A 25,594-nucleotide genomic window follows, 5' to 3' on the forward strand; every position below is an offset into this window, starting at 1 on the left:
TAAGATGTGAGGCATGGGAACCAGCCCAAAGGGTAGAGCAGTACTCCATCGAGTAAAGGTCTGAAGCAACCAACAGGATTTTTCTCTTTAGCTCTGGATAACTGCCAAGGAAAAGGGCTCTTCCAGTTAATTCCTGAAGGCGTTTCAAGAACGGATGGTATTCTTACGAGGCCAAAATATAAAAAAACATGAATGAGAAAATTATGTTCGTCCTTCATCTATGATGATGACCATGAGTCAACCTCACAAATGATAATGCCTCAATAAATACAATGAGTGCACACGTGGCTGATTATAGTGTCGACCAATCTGTCGTACACGAGACACAGAATTCCAGAAGACTGGCTGTCAGAGCAGCTGGTTTCATTTATGGCCTTTCGCGACTCGCTCTTCTTTTCTGGCTCAGTAATTCTCTTTAGATTAGAAGTCTAAAGCACCGTTACAATGAGACAGCATCAGGCTGATCAATCTCGAGCAAGAATCCAGAGTCTACAAATGAAGTTTGCCAGGGAATATTTGAGGGAATCCTTAAAACTACTACTTGGCCGCTGTGGGAATACTAACCCGACTTCAACTCTCCATCGATAATTAATTTTTGGTCGATGCTCATCAGAGATCCTGATGATGTGGACTGTCCATCGCAGCTGGGTTTTCATCAGTAGTGCGTGGATGCTTGGCATATCTACCCAAGTAAGGATTTTCATATCAGCAATCTTATCTTGCCATTTTATCCTCAGCAGTTTCCTCAAGCAACACATGTGAAAGTGGTTCAACTTCTTGTTGTGTCCATTGTACACTGTCTATGTTTCACAAGCATACAACACAGTCGGTAACACAGTTGTCTTGCATACCTTCGGTTTCATTTGCAGATGGACACCCCTGCGGTCCCACATTTACGCACGGAGTCGTCCGAAGGCTGCATTCGCTTTTATGATCCTGATCGAAATTTCATGGTCGAGGTGAATGACGGTGCCTCAGGAGGTAAGTGAACTTGCCAACTGCTTTGAGATTCTGGCCATTTACTGTTATGATCGGCTCGACATATGGTTCCTTTGTGCAGGATGGTGTATCATCACCGTCTTTTTGGTGCTGACTGCAAGACTGAAGTTGCCACAGGCTGAGGAGAAGTGGTCCATGCTCCGCTGCATGTCAGACTGAAATTGAGCATTCAACGCACAACGATAACAAAAGGAAGTCAGGCATCTTTGTGTTAACCTATAGTCATCAGTTTGCCATCAGTACGGCATCTTAAGTGGATCCCATCAATGGAGTCATGAAAGATGTCTGTTAGCGTAGCTGAGAACATCATGTTAAAGAGGGTTGGAGCCAGTACGCAGCCTTGCTCAACTCCATCGTTGACCGGGAATGGATCGGAAGACAAACCATCATCTTGGACACGTGCAAGTCCACCTTCATGAAACTGTCAAACGATTACAATTAATTTCTCTGAGCAGCCAAACTTTGCCATGATCTTCCAGAGGTGCTCTCTGTTGAAAGCTTTTCGTCAGGTCGATGCAGATGGTATAGAGATCCGAGTTTCACTCCTGACATTTCTCTTGAAGTTGGCAAGCTACAAACATCACATCAACTATTCCTTAGCCTTCCTGAAGCCATGCTGACTTTCCGGTAAGAGCTCTAAGGCGATGTGCTGCAGTAAATGATTCAGCACAATTCCAGAGAGGATTTTTCCAGCTGTTGACAACAGTGAGATAACTCAGTGGTTATCATAGACTTGGTGATTTCCTTTCTGATTGTGCAAGTGGACAATGGTATACTCGTACTCTTGAGGTAATGTTTCCTATCTTCACATTGACTGGAAGAGTTGCATAAATTTCTCAAGCACGTATGAAGTTCTGGCTTTGTAGACCCCTGTTGGTATCGCGTCTGCTCCTTTGCTGTTTGAAAAAAGACCGATGGCTTTCACAGTTTCTGTTAGAGTTGGAGGATCTACAAATGACACGTTGATTTTGAGTTGGAGAAGATGACCGATTGTTTCTTCACCAATGGTTGAAGGCTGGTTGAGAACGACATTGAAGTGTTCTGCACATCTCTCTCGGCTATCGTCTTTGTCTGTGAGCAGAGTTGTGTCATCAGCTCCAAGTAACGGGGATGTTCCGAATAACTTTGTCCCGTAGATTGCGTTGAGGGCATCATAGAATCTCTACATGCCATTTTTTTTGATTGCGTCGGACTGGATCTCATCTGCATTGTTGCACATCCATTCGTCTTGCACCTCTCTGAGTTTGCACTGGACTGTCCTGCATATGTTGTCATAAGCCATTTTCTTTGAAGCTGAGGTATTGTCATTAAGGTAGGCCTTATTTAGGCAACGTTTCTCCTCGAGATGCATCAGTTATTAAACCAGTCTTGATGTCAATATCATGCAAGGCTGACAGTTGATGGGGTTTCATTTACTGAATCAAAGAATGAAGCCCAGTCTTCTTCAATATCTTGTGAGTCAAGGTGGAGTGATTCCTGTTGGTTGCTCAATTCTTCAATATAAAGGCTGCTGAATGCTTTCTTGCATTAGTCTGGAGATATTCATTTTCGTTGGGGCTTTTCTTCTCTTGTTATTTGGTGGGCTGAATGTGAATTTTAAGTTTGGAGACAATAAGTCCATGGATAGTCCAGCATTCTGCACCATGCATGGCATTTGTCACTCTGACATCCTGCCAGTCTCTCCTATGGACAATGACATCGTCGTTGAGATGCCAGTGCTCAGAATGGAGGTGCACCTGTGATGTCTTGTTGCGGTTTGGCAGACAAGATCATGTTCTACACCTTTCCTCAGTAGTGGGACTACATTGCTGCTATACTTGGCAATTCCATTCTTTCAAAAATAAAAACTTTCCAACCCGAACGATAAAGGCACCACAAATAATGAGCTTGTGTGACTCAGGTACAATAGTAATCACAGATTCCAGATCTTCACCGAAATGATCCTCAATCTTGTCTGGGTAGGTCAATGTTGATGCACAGACTCTATGATGGTGGCATTTTCTTTATCTGACAAAGGCAATCTCATTCTTTTAAGTCTGTCATTCACACCCTTCGGAGAGACTTGTGAGCTTGTTAACGAAATGTATGTTGGACCTGATGGCAAGTTCAACACCTGATTCACGATGTTCTTCTTCACTATGACGGATCCAAAAGAAGGTGTACCAAAGCACCGACTTCTGTGACTTGTCCTTCCTCAGCAAAGTGAGTTTCACTCAAGCTGACTAGTTCTCGAGCAACGATAGACATTCTTCTCACTGGTGTATCTGTTCCTTGTACTCGAGAGATAGCTCTGTCCAAAAATGTTCACACACACAACATGAGCAAAAAATGAGTGGTGTTTTCTTCTTTCAATTTGGTTCTTCAATCACTCTGGTGGGATTGCCCATCAGCTGACCAGGGTGGTGATTTAGCAAGCAATGTTCAGGGTACCTTTTCTAGCCTCTTCCTCATGCTATGGAGGTGAGCACTAAAGAGGACTGCTGAATCACTCAGGGCACTGCAGAGTTCCACTTCTGCTTCAGTCCAGCGAAAAGAAACCCAATGCCCCAAGCCACCTGTGTGCAGGTCCGTGGCTACAGCTTCCAGTGTATCTACACTTGCTGCTTCCTCACTCACCCATCACCACGGGAGTTAAGAGGGGCCTGGTGGATGTTGACATGACTTGTGTGTCAGTTGTATTGAAGTGAGGAAGAGTTACATGATGTCAACCTCACCCTATCGTCTTGGCCCCTGTTCTTCATTGCATGGCCCACAAGCCACGGGCGGCCCTTGGTGTGTGGCCGATTATACACAAATGTGAAAATAGTCCATCTTAAACCACCATAAATGCTCTCAAATTGACCCAATGTTTTCAAATGAGTGTTCCAACATGAAGCATAAAAGTAATACAACTACATCAGGATATGGTTGCGGTATACAAACAATTACCCGTGCAGCCCAGTTAACCACAACAAAGAAGAGTATATGGAGGTGGGGCCTAATAGCAGCCATTATGGAGTCCTGCAGGAAGCGTGGTGGCTCTCACACTGATGTTTTATTGGCAAAAGTGGCCCCCCTCTGAACAAATCATGAAGATCACTGGTCTTGGCATACCATAGTCCAATGGCAAGAAAAAGTCAAGACAACCAGAAATAAATCTGGGTACAGTGGATGGCTGTCAGCTCTTTATGGCACGTGACCTGAAGCCCGAGAGCTTTCCACACAGCTCTCATCAAGCCACCTTCTCATCCAGGAGAGTGACGATGACTACTCAACTACATGGTCTGCCCGAATTGGCTTCAGCTGAGAAGGAGCCGGGTGGAGCTTACCTCTCGGGGAAACAAATTTAGGTAGTAACGTCTATTGTTATTACAGTAGCAGACATAACCATAGGGAAAATGGATAATCACAGTGCATAAACCATTTATCTTTACATTATTATTATTATTGCCCTACAAACACTGAATGACATTGTCATCTCAACATTGCTTCTCCAAAGTAGGAGCGTACCAATGTCCCTGCCACCTCACCTCCAATCCAAACTTGTAAAAGATAAAGTTCACAAAGTACTTGATGCAGTGCAGCAATCCTGAGTCCAAGCTGGATTGCTTTATATTTTGGAACAGAGTGCCCGGTGCAGGCGGCGGCTCGTGCAATTTTGAGAGGCACAATGTTTGGCGCCGAGTGACCATCACCTCCAGTAGCAACACAGCCAGCACCAGCAGGTGGTTCTGGAGGTAAATAGGTGCAAGGGAGGACAGTTGTGTTAAAAGTAAACAAAGTTTGTAATCGTGATGGAGGAGTTGGGCTGAAACGGAGAGAGAAGAGGAAGTACAAGCAAACAGGATAAACAGAGATCGGGGTTGTGGTGGAGATCATCCACTGACCTTGATATACCAGAACACGTTCACCGGAATGTCGTGGCTCTGTTGCTGAAGACCCCACCAATTGGCCGAGTCTACAGGCTCAGTGATTAGTCTTGAATGATTTCCCGTTGAATTAATGACTTTCTGGTCACCGGGCAAAAAGGTCCATAAGTTAACGACCATGACCCATTTAGACTGCATTTACTGAATGAGCTGACCGTGCATGGTGAATGCTTTTCATCATTAATAGTAAGACCGAGTGGCTTTCCTGGCTGTTTTTTTTTTTTGTGGTCTTGAAGTACTATAATCCCTCCATTAAACTCTCCATTGAACCCTAAATTATATTTACTTTCGTTAGGGGGTTGGGGTGACATTTGCACATTAATATGTCAATGCATCAAAGCAATTGTCTTTCAAAAATGAAGGACATCATAAGAGGTTTTGGAAAACTTCTTACCAGACATTGCAACATGTTGGGCTGCACCACCTTTAGCTGGTACACCATCTTGGCAACAATGATCACTGATGTCCAGACTGTAGATATACTAGAAGCGTAAGGTCTGAAGTTGGAGTATGGCAACGCTATGGTCCAGCACACCACAAAGACACAGTTCAATAGGGAAACCTGAATCCGACGCCAAAACACAGGAGGTACCATTAGGTTAGAACTCTGCTTGCTATGAGGACATGGTCTTTTCAAGACGGTCGAATTAATGTTTCAATTGTTATTTTTAGGGTCGAGACACTGCGGCAGGGCGTTGGATTAATGAGGTTTGGTTTTGGTGTGCAAAATTCAAACGAAACAGTACATTACATCCCAGACAGACGAGAAAATAATTGGGTGTGCCTCCATTATAAAGGACAAGAGTCTTCAGTTATCCAAGTTTGTTTGTATTGTTTTGCCAAAGTTCCAAGAACAGATTAATGAGATTGAAATCTGCTGCAAGTATCTACCGAAGGTAGAGTTTCAGATACTTGACCATGCTACCACTAAAACCTCCAGCATCATCATTGGAAAGTAAAAATGTTTTCTCCCCGACCATGAAGGAATGGTCCTGCACCAGCACAAGCAGGCACAAACGTTCGTGCTTTTCGATCTTCCAGGATGTGTCACATGTTTCTCTCCAGCGATGGTAAGTTTCCTGATGCCATTGCAAGAGGAGCTTTGAAAAAACAGGGAAAGCACTTTTTGTTTATCGCTCGTGGATTTTTGTTATCGTGCCAATAGCTCTGGATTGATGCAACCGATTTTAACCATAGTCATATCGAGATAACCTTTACTATCATATGCTGTGCCATTGTCGAATTTAAAGATCATTCAGGAGATTAGGTTGCAGGATAAAATTATTGTCCGAAAGGATTGTGCAGATCGGTAGAGCTTTTGTCAAAAGTACCTCTAGGCCGTCTCGCATGGGTTCGATTCCCAACCCGACTATACACTGTCCATTTGATGCTTCGCAGGTAGATGGACGTTAACCGGATCTCCCATCTTGCAAGCATTAGTTAAATAAATAAATGTTTCCTTACAAGGAACTTCAACGCAGGAGGTCATTTGGCCCATCAAAACCTGTGCCATGATTGCCAACCTATGGTTCTTTGTCTGTGTTCTATCCTTTTTAAATGCTGAGCATCAAGCAAGGCAGCAGCAAGTACCACTTAGTACTTGGTATGACTTGGCTGATGTTTGAACGAATGGCCGACCTCCGAGACTTGGTATTACTGGCATCCTTAACGAATTACTAATTCCTTCCCTGGTTGGCCAGTTCGTGAAAGACTTGGGCCAAAAACTTTCTCCGGCCAACCCCACAAGAAGGTGTGATTAATTAGGACTGTTAAAGTCGTAGAAATTATAGTAACAGTAGTGGTTGTAGTAGTTGTAATATAGAATTAACTAGTGTAGGCGTGTGCTGGTATGGATTGCATCTTTGATGGGAATCAATTGTGAATTCATTCTGCCGGCTGGCTCGTTAACTGAAGCACGACTGTGTCACTTTGACAATGGCCTTGTAGATCAGGGATTAGGTTTAGAATCCAGGGTACCGACACACAATGGTCTATTATTTTCAAAAGGAATAATTGGAAACCATTGTAGATGAGAATATGGGTTAAAAACAAATGTCATTGAATGCCATCCGTCATGCTAAGGTACACAGTTTAACTGCCTTATATAAAATTGATAACATAATCAATCAACCAATTCAATGATGTCGATTTAAAAAGTGGTTTATATCCCAAACAAAGGCTTTGTTCTATTTTTTTTTTCTAAAGCAAAATGTTTCAAACAACAATACCAGGTGTATCCTGCATTACGATATGACCTGACAATGTTCTGAAACGAGTTGGAAACGCTATTCTTTGTTAATATTTGAACATTTTGTTGCAATTAAAGAATCTACTTTCACAGATGAAAGATTTTTACACAGCATTTTGTACTCCATCAAAGTTTCACTCTCGAAACGCCGGACCCTTCATCGGCCTTCACCTCTTGCAGGGCGACCAAAAAGCAGGTGAACACGACCACTTTGAACAAGTGAAGCTCCAGCAGACGCCAGACCAGGGCCTGGGCCTTGTCCAGTGCTTCCAGTAGCGAAAGTGAAAGCTCCCCCAAGCGGGAGAACACCAGCGCCCACTTGTCTTCTGCAGTGAGACCGACACAGTCAAAACCAAACGAGGTGCAATTGCTCGTCTGCGACGTTGTGTTTGTTGTGGTAATAAACGTTCGGCACCAAGGCACCACAACGTATCCTTAAACACGGAAAGCACAATCAAACCAAATAAACTGGAGAGTTCATCGAACACGATAGCCCATGCAGTATTCAAGTACAGTGCCTATAGAAAGTCTACACCCCCTTTCAAAATGGTCACCTTTTGTTTCCTTATAGCCTCGAATTAAATTGCGTTAAATCAGATTTTTTTTTCCACCTTTATTTACACGTGGTAACCCATAACTTTCAAGTGAAAAATGAAGTCGACAAATTTCAGAAAATTAATTAAAAATACAAAACTAGAATATCTATGTTGGGTAAGTGTCCACTCCCCTGAGTTAATACTTGGAGGAAGCACTTTTGACAGCAATTACAGCTGTGAGTCTGTTGATATCGTTCACTAGCAACTTTGCACACCTTGATTGGGAAATATTTGCCTATTCTTCTTGACAAAACTGTTCAAGCTCAGTCAAGTTGCGTAGGGAGCGTTGATGGACAGAAATCTTCAAGTCATACCACAGATTTTCGATTGGATTTAGGTCGGGGCTCTGATTGAGCCACTCAAGGACATTTATCTTTTTGTTCCTCAGCCACTCCAGCGTAGCTTTGGCTGTGTGTTTCAGGTCGATGTCATGCTGAAAGGTGTACTTTCGTCCCAATTTCAGCTTTCTTACAGAGGGCAGCAGGTTTTCCTTTAGGATTTTTCTGTATTTTATTTCATCCATTTTCCCTTCCATCCTGAAAAGTGCCCCAGTCCCTGCTGATGAGAAACATCCCCAGAAGGTGAGGCTGCTACCACCATGCTTCACAGTTGGGATGGTGTTCTTTGGGTGATGTGCTGTGCTGGGTTTCCACCAAACATAACATTTTGCATTGAGGCCAAAAGGTTCCATCTTGGTTTTGTCAGACCACAAAAATTTGCCACATGGCTTCAGAATCTCCAGAGTGTTTTTGCATTCCTCAAATGGGACTCAAAGTGGGCTTTTTTGAATAATGGCTTCCTTTTGGCCACCCTACCATGTAGGCCAAAGTTGAAGAGTGCTTGGGATATTGTTGTCACATGCAGACAGTGACCAGTCTTTGCCATAAAGGCCTGCAGCTCTTTGAAAGTTGCCATTGGTCTCTTGGTGGCCTCTCTGATCAGTCTCCTACTTGCTTGGTCAGCCAGTTTGGAGAGATCGCCTGATCTAGGCAGGGTCTTGGTGTTACCATACCAGTGTGACCACTCCTCATTTTCAAAAATGCCAAGGTGAGCCAATTAAAAAAGCCAATAATTCACAAGGTTTTGGAAAAGCGATGATAATAGAAAACCTATACGCCAAGAAAACCTATAGAAAACCAAGACGCCAAGGTGAACAACGAATAGCCAAGATCTTGTGAAAAAAGCCAAGGAGTGGTCACACTGTATCATACACCTTCCACTTCTTAATAATCGTCTTGACTGTGCTCCAAGGGATATTCAAGGCCTTTGAAATATTTTTATTCCCATTCCCTGATCTGTGCCTTTCCACAACTTTATCCCAGAGGTCTTCTGAAAGCTCTTTTGTGTCCATGGTTGAGTCTTTGCTGTGAAATGCACCACCCAGCAGAGGAAACCTTCAGGAACAGCTGATTTCATTCTGAAAGAATCAGAATCACTACAATTTAACACATGTGGAGGCCAATTAACTTGGTATCTGATTTTGAGGTGATTTCTTACACCTGAGCTAATTTACAATAGCTATTATAAGGGAGCTGGACACTTATCCAACCAAGATATTCTATTCTAGTTTTGTATTTTTAATTATCTTTCTGAAACTTGTAGAATTTTATTTTTCATTTGGAAGTTGTGGGTTACAATGTGTATATAAAGGTGGAAAAAGTCTGATTTAAGGTAATTTAATTCCAGGCTACAAGGCAAGAAAAGGAGAAATTTTTGAAAGGGAGTGTAGACTTTCTATAGACACTGGATATATTTAAATTTTAATAAAACAATGATTTGAACATGTTGACTGCCAACGAGAATTCTTGTCAAAAACATTACGCTTTTGTATTGTAAATAGAATATTTTGCCGTGCCAGATAACGCAACAAATGACATGATGGCAATTCATTGAACATATATCAATGTAATAATCATGATCATCATTATCCATCTCCATGAGAAGTTTTGCGACTTCATAGATCTGCAGTTATATGTGCCATTTCGAAGGGAAATGAGAAGTAGCAAAAAAGAAAAAAACATATGGAAACTAGAGGGGGAGCACTCGGTAGAGTGCAAAACCTCCGCCGCCAATACTGCGAGGTCACTCAAGTGAACCAGATATCCTATTCATTCAATTTGACGTCAACAGTGCTCACAGAGATATAGTTTGCAACTTTCCCTTTTACTTTTAACTTTTACATACTCAATTCATTCGTCATAACTAGATTCAGGTCAGGTCAGGTCTGGGAGCATGTGCCAGAACAGCACGTCGCTGCGTCCACTTTCCGCCGGTACTCCAGGGGCCTCCGTCTGGCCATCCCCCAGGCAGATGCCAGGCCCATCCCCATCTCCTTGAGATGATGGTCAACCTGTTGCAACCATGAGGCGCGTGGTCGACCCACTGGCCTCCTCCACTCATGAGACTCCCTCGCTGAGAGAATCTGGTGAGCAGGATCAGAGTCAGGAAAACGAGCCACATGTCCATACAGCCGCAACTGACGCTCACGGACTATGCAGGTAACAAATCTCATCCGAGTCTCTCTCAGCAACCGCTCGTTGGACACAAAATCCGACCAGCGATAGCCAAGGATTCTCCGAAGAGACCTGGTACCAAAGGAATTAAGTCTCCGTCTCAGATCCTTGGTCAGAGTCCAAGTCTCGCACCCATAGAGCAAGACTGGAAGTACCAAGGACCTGAAGACTCGGACTTTCGTCCTCCCGCACAGGTACCGGCAGCGCCACACCCCATGATCCAGTGAATCCATGACTCCCCAGGCCCGACCCAGACGTCTATTGACCTCTGACTCGCAGCCAGCAGAGACATGAATATCACTGCCAAGGTAAGTGAATCTCTCCACGACCTCAACATCCTCACCACAAACAGACACAGACAGGACAGCAGCATCCAAGATGTCACCGAAAGCCTGGATCTTAGTTTTGACCAAAGAAACCCGTAATCCCAACGGCTCTGACTCCTCATTCAGCACCTCGAGGGCCCCCAAGAGGATGTCTAAAGTCTCCGCAAAGATGACTGCATCATCTGCAAAGTCAAGGTCCGAGATCTTGACATTCCCAAATGACGCACCGCAACTTGATCTCTCCGACATCCTCCCTAGAATCCAGTCCATACAAGTGCTGAAAAGTGTGGGGGCAAGTACACATCCCTGACGAACTCCAGTAACAACTGGAAATAAGTCAGAGATGGTACCACCACACTTCACAGCACTCTCAGTACCAGAGTAGAGTTCAGACATCAGATCGATCAGTTTTGGTGGCACCCCACGAAGACCAAGAATCCTCCAGAGGACATCCCGATTCACTGAATCGAACGCTTTACAGAGATCAACATAGGCTGCAAGCAGCCCCTGCCGAAACTCTCGTCTGCGTTCGGTGAGGACACGAAGTGCAAGGATACGGTCAATCGTTGACCTCTTTGGTGTAAAGCCTGACTGCTCTGGACGCTGGTGCTCAAGCAGATGGTGGCGAACCCTATCGAGAATTATCCGAGCAAAGACCTTGCCCGGCACTGAGAGCAGCGTCACCCCTCGGTAGTTGTTGCAGTCTTGGCAATCACCCTTCCCTTTCCAGAGAGGGACAACAAGGCCCCTCTTCCAGTCAGTTGGGATGATGCCTGTATTCCAGGCAGAGCACAAAACTGCATGCAACGACACGAGTGCAGCATTTCCACCAGTCTTGAGAAGTTCGGCATGGATGCCACAGATCCCTGGAGCTTTGCCCCGTTTCAACTGGTTCACCGCAGCCCGTGTTTCCACAAGCGTAGGTGGACCACAGTTGATTCGAGGGTCAGCAACAGGGATTGTAACACCCTTGACGTCCAACTCGACAGTTGGGGGATCAGCCTGGTACAACCGCTCAAAGTAACCGGCCCAGCGGGCCTTCACTTCAGACTCCTCTGTCAAGAGCCTACCACTCTCTGCTCGAACTGTAGTGCTCCGAGGAATGGGCTTGGATGAACGTAATGCGCGAATTCCCCTGTAAGCGGGACGAGAATCACCTGTCCACAGGTGATGCTCTACCCCCTCACAGATTCCTCGCACATAGGCCTCCTTGTCCACCCTCAGTGCACGTACAGTTTTACGCCTCAGCTCCCTGAACAGCTCAGCTCTGCCATTCAGCCTGGCCCTGCGACTCTGGTCAATGGTATCCAGTGTCCCTTGAGAGACAAAATTCTTCTTTGCCCTGCGGTGAGCTCCAAGGCATCCACCGGCAACATCAAGGACGGTGGTCTTGAAGGCGCTCCACAACTCTTCAGGACCCCCCAAAGCACCCAGACCTCCCAAGTGTCCACTCAGCCTGTTCGCAAACTCCTCAGCTACTCTCTCATCCCTGAGCTTGGCAACATCCAGCCTAGGCTGGGATGGTACCATTCTCCAGGATTTAAGGTGCAGCTTTAGAGTTGCTACAACAAGCCTGTGGTCAGTATTGAGGAACTGAGCACTCCGGTAGACCTGCAGTTCTGGATCATCCTCCAACGACCGTCAATGAGGACATGGTCAATCTCCTTTGCCACACCGCCAGCGTTGGAATACCACGTCCAGCGATGAGCTTGTGGGCGCTGAAACCATGAACCAGCCACCCTAAGTCCATGACTTCTTGCAAAGTCAAGGAGCTTAGTGCTATTCTGGTTCATAGTTCCTGACCCATGGGGACCAACACACACCTCATAACCGTCCCTATCAGTTCCAGTCGATGCATTGAAATCCCCCAAGACTAGAAGTGTATCTCGTCTGGGGCACTGATCAACCACAGACTCGAGTGTGGCGTAGAATGCATCCTTCACGGTGAGATCACTCGCCTCAGTCGGAGCATAAACGGAGACCAGGGAAATGACACCTAAGGAGTGACGAATCCTTAATCTCATAATACGCTCGTTGACCGGTGTTACCTCAATTATCATTGGGGTCAGCTTATTGGACACAGCAACAGCAACTCCTTGGGTATGATAACCATCAGAGCGACCAGACCAATAGTAGGTGTAACCACCCACCATTATCTCGCCGCAATCCAGTCTCCGAACCTCAGAGAGAGCTGCAATCCCGATGTCCAAACGCTTGAGCTCAGATGATAACAGAGACAGGTGATCATCCTCTCTTAGGGATAGGACATTCCAGGCACCCACCCGAAGGGACCGCCTCAGGTTAACCCAAGGAGACCGCCGTCTGGTGGACGACACCACCTGGATGGTGGTGGACGATAACTCGATTCCTTGAGACAGAAATTGATTTTACATGGGTATATCCACCTGAAGTTCCAAAATCAGCCGCAATTATAATTTTGGCATGTTTTTTGTTGGAAATCACTTATAACATGAAGAAATGCAAAAAAAAAAAAAAATCGAAATTTTGTTGAAAAAAAAGTTGCAAAATTTTCTAAGTTTTTTTTTCTCTAACAAATTTTTTTTGGGGGGGGGGGTTGGAAATCACTTAAAACATGTAGAAATGCAAAAACAAAAATTCAAATATTTTTTTATTATATCAAAGTCACAAAAATTATGATATTATAGTCACAATATATTATATTTATTATTATATCAAAGTCACAAAACCGTAATATTCGGCCATCCACCAACAATCTTTACATAATCCGACGGCTTAGCGAGTCAGGCATGCAACGATAACCTTTATTGGGATAAAAAAATGACTTTTAAACACCATCTTTATCGAAAACACCATCAGCGCGCACACGCAAAACCTTTACGTGATCAACGACGCCTCTGCTCGAGCGCGCTGCATCACGTGACGACCCGTGACGCGGCGAGTGAAATATTTTTTATACAATCTTAAAACATCTCCAAAACATCCGATTTTTACCAGAATTTCGACAACCGAGTTTTAAACGTCCTAAGCGATCGCAAAAACTGAAGACAAAATTAAAATCAAAGTTAAAACGAACTCGTAACGTCGAGCGAAGCAAAAATACTCCATTTCTCCACATGAATTTACGGAATTATGTTTGACCTCACTGTGACCTTGACCTTTGACTGATTTTGACCAAAATCTAATCAGCACTAGCCATCACGCTCCTGAATCAGAAGGTGTAATTTGACATTGGTAGCTTCTTCCGTTCTTAAGTTATCGTGCCTACAAACAAACACACATACAAACAAACAAACAAACAAACAAACAAACAGAGGACGGAAGTCATCAATATACTTACGAAATCTTTAGATTTCGTAAGTAACAAACAGAGTCCAGAAGTGATCATTATACTTACGAAATCTTTAGATGTCATAAGTAACAAACAAACAAACAAACAGACAGGGGTGAAAACAGTAACCTCCGTCCATCTTCGATGGCAGAGGTTAACAAACAACACATGATGTAATACCAACCTTGATTCAGTGCTAAAAACAGTCCATATATCATGTACCTGGCATATGGAATTGAAAATCTTGTCCCACTGCCTACTACGAGCTTTCTCATAACGTGGGGTTTCCCCAACAATGCATAAGAAATGAACTTAGATTGGCTTCTTGAAGGGTAAAATTTTAAAATAAACTATATACACACATATAGTTCACTTGAAAATGTGAGTGGTGTCTATTATAAGAGTTGGCAGTCAGTGTGTGAAAGATCATTTCAGTTAATGGAAGTTTAATGCTACTGATGCAGTCTTACACATCACCTTATACACTGTGATGAGATGACGTCGAGTCGCACTTTAGGAGATGGAGGCTTTATTGATAACCATAGATGTATGAAGCCATATGGCAGCTCCTTCTTCACCCCTGAGACTGTCCTTCTCACACGCCATGCCCTCTAATGATATATATATATATATATATATATATATATATATATATATATATATATATATATATATATATATATATATATATATATGTATATATATATCGACATGTAGCATGGCTCTTTGAAGTAATATGAAGGCGATTTGTGTTAGCCAGTGTTCAAATATTTAATTAAATTCAAATAAAGGTTTAAAGAAGTTTAAAGGTGTATAAATAAATAAAAATGTACAGGTTCGACTGCCATTTTCTCCAGCATATATTACATCACCCGATCTAACACATGACACAGTTATCCATGCCTGTTGTTTGTGCCCTTTATGACGTCCATAAAAACAGTAAAGTTTCCTGTTTGGAATGATTTTCAATTTTGTTTCAGTGCCAGGCAGGCAGACAGTAAAGATATTGTCTCGTCCCTCTCTGCGCACGTGCGATCAGGTTGAATTCAGAGACAAAGTACGGTTAAAATTAAACACTTGTCTTTCTATCCATATTCTGATTCATGTTCAACACCTAACATTCAATTTAAATAAGCTCTTCCTTGATCATAAACTGATAAGACAAACGGACCGACAGACATGAAGCAATTGCTTAACCCCGCTTTTTGCTTCGCGTGTGTGGGGTAGTAAAAGAGAAAACAAAAACAAATGTATAAAGTCGAAGTACAACACCCCCCCCCCCAACACAAAAAAACAACCAACCATCTGGGGTTTCTTCATTGATTTCTTTAACTTCCCCAATTTCTTCTTTTTCCTCATAATCATCTTTTTCTCCATCTTCTTTTTCTTCTGACATGTCCTGTTCCAAACTCCCTGGCGTGCGATGAGCTCCGTCACCTGCGAAGCTCACGTCTGGCAAACTGCCCTCTGGACATGCCAACCTGCATCCACACGAAGACCCAGGGTTCACCTTCAGAAAAGGCAAATGGATGCAAAACCGGCAAAGGCTCAACGAACGTCCACCTAAACAACTGAGCATGAAGTTCGTGGAGCATTATAAACACTCATTTCAACAACCATTCAGGGCTCAATTTGGTTCAAAATACTTTTAGAGAGGAAGAGCTCGGCGTGTCTCAACTCAACTCACTTCCGGTTCCGGTTTTGAGCGGCAAGAGGTCTCCTTCGGGGCTCCCTGCTGACATTCTCAAAGTTAAGTTCCGGTTGTTATTTGTCCCGTTTTAACTGTTTAATTTTCTCACCTACATGTTAATGTGTGTTCCTAGTTCGGTTTTGTTTCAAAAATCGTGCTATTTTGTGAGTATTTATGTCGACGTTCTTACCTGGTGTTTGAGGCCTAGTCCTAGGCTTGAGGCCTACCGGTTCCACTTGGTGTTCGATCGTTTTTTTTTTTTGTTTGTTTGTTTTTTCTCCCCATTACCTTCAATTTCTATCCTCCCCATTACCTTCAATTTTCATCCTCCCCACTTTCCAAACATCCCCCATTCTCCCAACTAATCTCTTTCTTATCTCAAAAAAAAAAATAAATAAATAAATAAAATATATACCCAACAACAACAACAACAACAACAACACGCTCACCTTCTCCCGATTCTGCTACTTCTTCTTCCTCTTAACTTCCTCCTCGTCTTCCTCGATTTCTTTTTTTTTTTTTTACATTTCCATGACCTAATCTGTTGAACTCTCTCATACATTAATATTAACAACAAAAACGATCTTATGATGCTTCATCTTCCTCTCTCACACATGTGGTACTCTTTACTGTTCCACAATGCACTACTCTTCTGCTATTTCAACAGACTGCTTTCATTTCGACCTCTCCTTCATTCCTTGCCTAAAAAATCCAACTATTACAGCGCTTCTTCTCTCCATGCTCTGAATTTGCCTTCATTGCATCCATCAAGAATTGTGTTAAATCGCATCTCTGACCTAAAACTTTTAAAAACCACAGTTTGCCATGGATGCTCGCTTTCCATCAACCATTCTTTTTTTCCAACTTCAGTGCCAACTCACCCCCCTCACCCCTCACTCTCACTCTCAAAGCAACCATCCCACTCTTCTCCCTCCAAGCCTCCCTCTCACCTCTTTCAAAAATTCCCCCTCAGCTTTCTACCACCTTTCATCCCCCTCACTCTTCCTTCTCTAAGTTGCCCCCTCTCATCCACCAACCTGCCTCCCTCCACTGCCCTCTCACCTCCATCTCTTCACTCCACCTCCTCAAATACTCAACTGCCATCTTCCTTGTCTCTTGTCCCCCCTCTCTCCCAGCACCACAGAGCCTTTTCTCCTCCTCATTCGGCCCCCTCCCCTCGCTATTCTGCAATACCCCACACTCCTTCAGCAACCCTCCTTACCTCCCCCTCGTCCCTCGTCCTACCCTCCCCCGCCCCTCCACCTCCTGCACCCAAAGCCTCCTCCCCTACCTCTTCATTAAAAGTGTGGACCTCAAATATCCGGGGCCTTCGCTCAAACCTTTCAGATCTTTCCATGCACGTTGCCACTGACAAACCAGACATTATCTGCCTAACAGAAACTTTCCTCTCCCAAGACGTGTCTGACTCCCAAGTATCTCTCCCTGGTTACTCCCTCTTACGGTATGACAGACCTGAGCCTCGTCCTGGTGGAGGTGTTGCTCTCTTCATCAAAGACTCTATTCCTCACTCTCCCTGCACTGCTCTCACTCCCCCACACCCCCAGGAATACCTCTGGCTTCGGCTTCCCCTCCACTCCCACCTCATGTTTATATGTGTACTGTACCGTCCACCGAACAGTGATGACTCCATCTACACCTCACTCTCCGAAAACATGGACCATCTTCTATCTTCTCATCCAAACTCTCTCTTCCTCTTATGTGGCGACTTCAATTGTCATCACGCCAGTTGGCTAGGTGTGGGTACCTCTCTCACCTGCCATGGCACCTCAGCAAAAGCTTTCTGCGACTCATTGGGACTGACTCAATCGGTCAACTTCCCGACCCGGATCTCAACCAATGGTACTCCATCTCTTCTGGATCTGATTTTGACAAATTTCCCTGACAATATCTGCTGCTCTTCCTTCGCTCCAATTGGTTCTTCTGACCACGTCCTTGTTAAAGTGGACATCTCTCTGGCTGTTATCAGAGAACCACCTCACCGCCGTCGAGTCTGGCATTTCACTCAAGCCGACTGGCAGGGTCTCCGAGCAGCCATCAAACTTACAGACTGGTCTCCTATCACTACTTTCTCAAACATCAACTCATCCTGGGAATTCTTTCAAAGAAACTTGCTCTCCCTCATGCACAGATTTATCCCCTCTCGTGTTCAGTTGTCTTACCCTTCCTCCCGCCCGTGGTTTACTGAAGCTTGTGGCGAGGCAGTTGTCCTGAAACAACTTGCCTTTGCCTCATGGAAAGCAAACCCAACTGAGGGCAATCTCAGTTCTTTCCACAAAGCTCGGAACAAGTGTGTAGCTACCCTCAGGAGAGCCAGAAAACAACATCTTTCTCATCTCAAGTCTGAACTCTCAAACCTCTCTCCCTCCTCAAAATCCTGGTGGCGTTTAATCAAATCTGTTTCTGGTGTATGTTCCCCCTCCATCCCCTCCCTTACCTCAAATGGCCGCACTGCTGATTCCACACGTGATAAAGCTGAATGTCTAAACTCGGTGTTTGCAGCTAAATCTTGTGTCCCAAACCCATCACTATCTCTACCCACTTTACCCAGTCGCACCCAACTGTCCCTGGACTCTGTATCCTTTTCTCCTGACAAGGTGGAGAGCTTGCTTTCAAACCTCGAGTCAGATTCTGCAACCGGTCCAGACGGCATCAGCCCACGTGTCCTCAAAGCCTGCTCTTCTGCTCTTGCTCACCCTCTCTCTGTTCTATTCACCCTCTCATTTTCCCAAGGTCATCTGCCATCTGCTTGGAAATCTGCTAACATCACTGCCCTGCATAAAAAAGGTGCAAAAACAGATCCCTGTAACTATAGACCAATCAGCCTTCTCCCAATCATCAGCAAGGTTATGGAATCCATCATCGCTTCAGACATGAAATCCTTCCTCTTCTCCAATGGCTTGATTTCCAATCATCAATTTGGTTTCAGACCAGGTCACTCTACCCTAGATATGCTGCTACTGCTCTCCCATCAATGGATGGAGGTCCTCAATGCCAGACAGGAAATCCGAGCCGTATCCCTGGACATATCACGTGCTTTTGACACAGTCTGGCACCCTGCCCTACTCACCAAACTCTCTTCCCATGGTATTCAAGGCCATCTCCACTCATGGCTCGCAGACTTCCTCTCCTGTCGCAGTCAACGTGTGGCCCTAAATGGAGTTCTTTCATCCCCTCTTCCTGTGCAGGCTGGAGTTCCTCAAGGTAGCGTTCTGGGCCCTGTTCTTTTTCTGGTTTTCATCAATGATCTCTCGGACTCTCTGGAAAATCCTCTATTTCTCTTTGCCGATGACTCCACCCTCTGCCGTACCATCTGTCATCCCTCAGACCGGCAAGCAGCAGCTTCTTCGCTCACTGCAGATCTGGATAAAATCACAAACTGGTCCAACACGTGGAACATGTCTTTCAATCCAGACAAATCTCACACTCTCACTATGTCTCTTCGAAAGGACCGTTTACAAAACCCCCCATCCACTTTCTCAACAATCCTCTGGAAGAAGTCTTTTCTTTCAAGCTTCTGGGTCTCACTATCTGCCATGACCTTTCCTGGGAAAGTCACATTTCCAACCTTGCCTCAAAAGCCAGTCGCCGACTGGGAATCCTCCGTCGTGCAAAGTCCTTCCTCGGCCCTCTTGAGCTCCTGACCACTTACAAAGCTTTTGTCCGTAGCCTGATGGAGTACTGCTCTCCCTCTGGGCTGGTGCTCCTGCCTCCCACCTTTCTCGACTTCACGCTGTCGAAACCAGGGCTTTTAAGATCATTGGCATCTCCCGCAATGAAGCTGAGTCTTTGGGCCTCTCACTCAATCACCGCAGGTTGGTCGGTGGTCTTTCTGTCTTCTACCGACTCCTCTCCAGCCTTGCCCCCCTGCTCTCTCTGTGATTTGTCCCAACCACATTTCCACAGGGCGCTCAAGGTCCGCCAACAACCCCCTTCTGGTAAAACTACCAAAATCACGAATCACTGCTCATCTTCACTCTTTCATTCCTCTTTTTTCCCGCCTTTGGAATAAACTTCCTCACTCTATTCTTTCCCATTCTTCCCTCCAGGCTTTCAAAACAGCTGTTCACCACCACCTCTTATCTTCCCCCATCCAAATCCTCGATCTTTTCTACCCCGATAATCCACCCAAGCCCACTTCCTTCAATTCTCCTGCTTTCCTTCCTGAAAGTCCCTTTAATGTCCATCTTCCCCTCGCCATGTTCCCCGTCCCATCCCCATCCCTCTCCCTTCCACAGTTCACCTGTGTCTGTTCCCCAATGTTTTGTCCCTTCCACTCCCGCCCCTCTTGTCTCATGCCTCCTTGCTGTGAGTTGTGTGTTAGCTCTCATACGAGCCTCGACCAAGATATACAAAAAAAAAAAAAAAAAAAAAAAAAAAAAAAAGCCAGAGAACAATCTCCACAATGTACTATTAAGGAACACTACTCATATGGGACAGTGTGAATCGGCCACGATGATTTGCACAAGTTATCATAGACACCAGGCCTCAATGGTGCCATCTCCTAATATACGCACAAGCAAGTTGAAAGCTAGGCCGAGAGCACTACGTACCACAAGACATCGATCCGGAGAAGACTCAGCACCAGGTAGCTATCACTTTGAATAAAATTTCATTCTTTCCTTCCACTGAAAACAATTACATTTTTCATGATAACTTCGAGTTTAGAATGTACCTTGGCTTCTTGCACTGATGGAATCGATGCCAAAACGTTATCAATGATTTTACAATGTTTTCTGAACATTCCATCCTTGCGCACCTTTGACTGCTTAAGCCAACACCTTTGACCTTTTTCTTACCACCGCTCTCTCTTCATGGTCCATACACCGTCACTGTCTTGTCTCCTCTTCACATATCTCACCGTAGTCTTGCATCTGCGTACCTGTTCCCCGTTCCATCCGTCTCGCCATCTTCTTCTTGGGTCAATAAATTTACCGCTACGACAAAGCTGACTTACCACCATGAAATCCCGTGTTAATATCTCCAATACCATGCTGTCCAGAAGGGAACGACTTATTCTGCAACTGGATTTTGGATTTTCTTTTGGACAGACTACATGTGGTCAAAATTGGTTCCAAAATATCTCAGACGGTCGCCCCAAACACCGGAGCACCTCAGGGCTGTGTCTTATCCCCGATGTTATATTCATTGTTCACTCGTGATCGTCGCATCATCTGATAGCTCACTGGTAGTGAAATTAGCAGACACAACTGTTGCTGGCTTGATTCTCGACAGTAATGAAAGTGATTACCATAATCAAGTTGAAAAACTTGTGTGTTCGCGAAACAATCGCGAACTCAACGTCGTAAAGACAAAGGAAATTATTGTTGACCTCCGGAAAAACCAAAACTCATATTCATCCCTTGGTTATTCATGATGCTGGAGTTGAAATTTTTCACATACATATTTCCAATGACCTAAAGTGGGAGATAAACACCAATCACTGTGCAAAGGAGCCTCAAATGGTTGTTCTTTCTTCAAAGGTTGAAACGTTTCGGTGTCGGCTGTTTCGGTGTCGGTTGATCAAGTTCTATCGCGTAGTGATGGAGAGTGTTCCGACACTGTTTCACTAACTGCTATGACAGCTCGACGTGGGACGACCGATCCCAACTCGACAGGATAGTAAAGACTGCTTGTAAAATGATTGGGTGTGATCTGTCTTCCATCAAGAGTCTGTACTTCAGTCGAGTAGTGAAAAGAACGAAAGCTATCATCCGAGATGAGGTCCACCCAGCACACGACATTTTAAAACTTCTCCACTCGGGTAAACATTGTCGTTCCATCAAGACCATATATATGTATATCTATATCTATATCTATATATATATATAGTTGTGGATTTCCACCACTCTGGCGTGCGGGCGACCGCCTTTAGCTCACTTGTGGCCGCACGCACCCACCGACCGTGGCAATCCAGTCGCAGCTTTCGGATCAATGCCAAAATCCAGCTACGGGTGTGTTTTTAACCACACCACAACCTTGTCAATGCTCTGCCCGCACGCTACAGGGTCGATTGCCGAATTGTCGATTTACCTAATTATTCGCGTGGTCAGACAACCGAGAGGTTGTACCTCAACGGGACCTGTCCGGAAACGATCCGCTTTAAGCAGCTCTTTCCGTCTGCGATTGCCGAGCGGTTTATTATCGCCAAGCCCCGTTGGACCCGATTATCTTATCGGTGTTAAAAACCAGCTATTTATTACAAACGCAATTATGGCAGTTCGATGAAGGAAGGGACGCAACGAGCAGGTGAATATTCAAACAATGGGGGATATTTATTTCCAATGCAGGCACGTATGCAATGAATGGGGGTAAGGGACAAGACACGAGCAAAAAGACCTACAGCCGATCTCTACTTTACCATTTACATGCACTTATAACAATTCTACTTATCGGACAAGGCGCCACAGACTTCCATGCAAAAACCCCAGGAAAGAAAAGGGAGAACAGACCTTTAATGTTCCTCGGAGCTGTGAAGACCGAAGGAGCTCCGCGAGGCCGTGCAGGTTACCTTGTCGCCCTGGAGATGACTCGATGGGTCTTTTGGTTGGCGACCCTCTGTATGTCTCGTCGTCAACACGGCAGCTGGTGTAATGGCAGCTCGGTTGGTCCAGGCCTTGCCGTGCGGCCTGGTCGATTATGCCTGGCCGACGATACCTCGGAGGAGCGAACGGGCCTTGCTCTTTTGGAGTCGATGCTCTTTTAAGAGCCCGCTCACTCCTCAGCATCGCTCGAACCGTTCCGGGGCCCGATCACTTCGGACCGTTATATCGCTGGCTGGTGACTTCTCTCCGGCTGAAAACCTCTCTCCGGCTGGCGACTTCGCTGCCGCCTCCAGCGACCAACAACTCTGCACTGCACTGCAGGCTTGACTGGACTCCAGGCTCCAAACTCCACCGGACTCCAACGACCAAGTTCCACTCCGAACCCAGACTCCAGACTCAACTCTACTCCAGAGCTCCACTTGTACTCAAATCCTGAACTGGTTTCTCGTCGTTTCAGCCCAGCCTTTTATCAGGTTCGGGGGTGGTGTTTGGTCTTTTACCTTCGACCCTTCACACCCGGCTGGCTCCGCCCCTTTAGTCATTCTAATCCGATCTTGCCGTCAAACGCGGATGTGGTAGGAATCACCGGCTTTCGCTCCAACGAGGAAGTCGTCGTGTTTGTCGGCGGAGATGTTGTTCGTTTGTGGATGCCGTTGCTGGCGTAAAGATGGCGGTGCCGTGGAGATGATGGTGAGGAGACGTTGTTCGTTTTAAAATAAAGATAGCAAAAGAATAACGGCTAACTCAAAGATGCACAGCCCGGCACACGAATAAATCCCGTTAGACATCGGTGGGGAAATCTAACCTGGAACACACACTTACCGACATAACTGATCTTCGGAGAACCTGAATGGTGATCTGTGAATTTCCACAACCGTAACAATATATATATATATATATATATATATATATATATATATATATATATATATATATATATATATATATATATATATATATATATATATATATATAAATATATCGTGCAGCCTGTCGCTGCTGGTTACATGACGTGGCTGTGCCACTGATGCAGTGTCCCCCTTACCAGTACACTGGTGCTCATTTTGCTGACTTTGGAAGGATGACAATCTGAGTCAACCTCCTGGTGTATTTTTTAATTCAGTGGCCAACGGGGCTTGAACTCAGAACCCTAGGATCCCAAGCCACAACCCTAACCACTAAGCCAACACCAGGCTGTATCAAGACCAACTCTAGTCGCTTGTACGGCAGCTTTTACCCAACTGCAATTCACACCCTCGATGAACCAATGTGTAAAGTTTTGTGAGCATATAAAGAGTGGATATGGATATTTTAAGCCATGCTACTCATTTCATCACTAAAATGTTATTTTAAGGCTCTCTACACTCATCACAATGAATTTTGATTTAATCTATTTCTCACATGCAATGTAATTTTTTAAGAACACACTGTCAAAGTACCTGTTTCTTGGTTGAAAACCAGAGAACAAAAGACGAAAGGAAGTTTTGGTTTTTACCTTCCCACAACACTTTGCTTATCTCGGTGGATACGGGTGACATCACACAGGTGCAGAAAGCGCTCATGGAAGTAATGCAACTGAAGAATGCAGCACAGGAGGAATGCGGTTGGGATGAAGATCCGAGTAAAAAGATCTCCCACTGAGAAGCGCTCGAGGCCCAAGTCTTGCAGTCTGCCAGGAACAGGATAATGTTTATTGCCTTTGGAGTTAATAAAATACTACGTTAAGAACAATTTAATCCTATTCTGCTGTGCCACGGTAGGCTCTATTGGAGCAAAGTACTCACACATTTACCATACACTGCCTGTCCACTTTATTAGGAACATCTGCATTTCCTTTAAACTCATGGTATGTTTCATTTAACACTCCACGAGATAGAATCACATTATTCCAAACAAGATCATCTTTCATACTGGGTAGTAGTAAGGTGTGCCATGTTGGTCCATATTTCATCGATGCCATCAAACTGGAAGGTGTAGACTGACACCAAGACCACCATAGTGTATGAGATCACAACCAGCCAGAAAGAGCGAAGATTATGGCGCCACCATTCAAAGAAGATCTACACGGAAAAGGAGGGAAATGGAGTGGATGGGAGAAGTGGGAAAAGGAAGATTATACCTTTGGACATACAGATGTATCAAGAGAAAAACGTAAACGAGACGTCCCTCGTCTCACCAGCAAAGCGGTACGTTCCCTGCACTGTGGATCTGTTTATTAATGTATCATTGTCATGGATTTGACAAAAGTTACTCAACATTTTGCTCACGACAACAAGTTCTATCCTGTGTAATAAAATTAAGCCTCTTTTTGCTGAAACATGTGAAATATGCTCACCTCCTGTTGAGAGGCAAAATGGATTTATAAATGACTCCTTTAGGACTTTCAATCCTAAATTCTCAAAATTACATATGAATGTGCAGAGTAATAGAAATTGGTATTTTCATCTTTTACTGAAACTTTAGCATTCACCCTTGTGTACAAGACCACCACAATTATCAGTTGGCGATGTCTATTACCATCTCAGAGTCGGTCAGTCTTTGCTTTGGTAAACTCATCAGTCATGTTGATTGCCATCTCAGAATCAAACATCCTTTCCTTTGCTGTGCTCATCAGTCATATCTATTATCATCTCAGAGTCAGATATCCTTTCCTTTGCTGCGCTCATCAGTCACGTTTATCACTATCTCAGAGTCAGACATCTTTTCCCTCACTGTGCTCATCAGTCATGTTTATCACTATCTCAGAGTCAGATATCCTTTCCTTTGCTGTGCTCATCAGTCATGTCTATTATCATCTCAGAATCAAACATCCTTTCCTCTGCTGCGCTCATCAGTGATGTCAATTGCCATCTCAGAATCAGACATCCTTTCCTTTGCTGCACTCATCAGCCACGTTTATCACTATCTCAGAATCAGACATTCTTTCCTTTGCTGCGCTCATCAGTCACGTTTATCACTATCTCAGAGTCAGACATCTTTTCCCTCACTGTGCTCATCAGTCATGTTTATCACTATCTCAGAGTCAGATATCCTTTCCTTTGCTGTGCTCATCAGTCATGTCTATTATAATCTCAGAGTCAGACATCCTTTCCTTTGCTGTGCTCATCAGTCATGTCTATTATCATCTCAGAATCAAACATCCTTTCCTCTGCTGCGCTCATCAGTGATGTCAATTGCCATCTCAGAATCAGACATCCTTTCCTTTGCTGCACTCATCAGCCACGTTTATCACTATCTCAGAATCAGACATTCTTTCCTTTGCTGCGCTCATCAGCCACGTTTATCATTCTCAGAGTCAGACATCCTTTCCTTTGCTGCACTCATCAGTCACGTTTATCACTATCTCAGAATCAGACATTCTTTCCTTTGCTGCGCTCATCAGTCACGTTCATCACTATCTCAGAATCAGACATTCTTTCCTTTGCTGTGCTTATCAGTCAC

General features: G+C 44.5%; 1 protein-coding gene across 3 annotated transcripts in view; it reads right to left on the minus strand.

The window, feature by feature from the left end:
• The window catches only part of LOC147012446 (piezo-type mechanosensitive ion channel component 2-like), a 182,048-nt gene that overhangs the window by 78,531 nt on the left and 77,923 nt on the right, over positions 1-25,594 (minus strand). For 2 of the 3 annotated variants that reach the window (XM_085856681.1, XM_085856679.1), the window contains exons 16-22: positions 24,065-24,213; positions 23,649-23,822; positions 15,203-15,381; positions 7,327-7,481; positions 5,302-5,469; positions 4,866-4,988; positions 4,509-4,709 (exon numbers count right to left, since the gene is read on the minus strand). In XM_085856681.1, the coding sequence (XP_085712807.1) occupies positions 4,509-4,709; positions 4,866-4,988; positions 5,302-5,469; positions 7,327-7,481; positions 15,203-15,381; positions 23,649-23,822; positions 24,065-24,213 (1,149 nt within the window). The remainder of the gene's footprint in view (positions 1-4,508; positions 4,710-4,865; positions 4,989-5,301; positions 5,470-7,326; positions 7,482-15,202; positions 15,382-23,648; positions 23,823-24,064; positions 24,214-25,594) is intronic. The other variant, XM_085856680.1, reaches the window with a different exon arrangement.

The sequence above is a fragment of the Eptatretus burgeri genome, chromosome 15 (assembly GCF_056783735.1).
Source record: "Eptatretus burgeri isolate ZD-2024b chromosome 15, Ebu_testis_v1, whole genome shotgun sequence".
Taxonomy (NCBI): domain Eukaryota; kingdom Metazoa; phylum Chordata; class Myxini; order Myxiniformes; family Myxinidae; genus Eptatretus; species Eptatretus burgeri.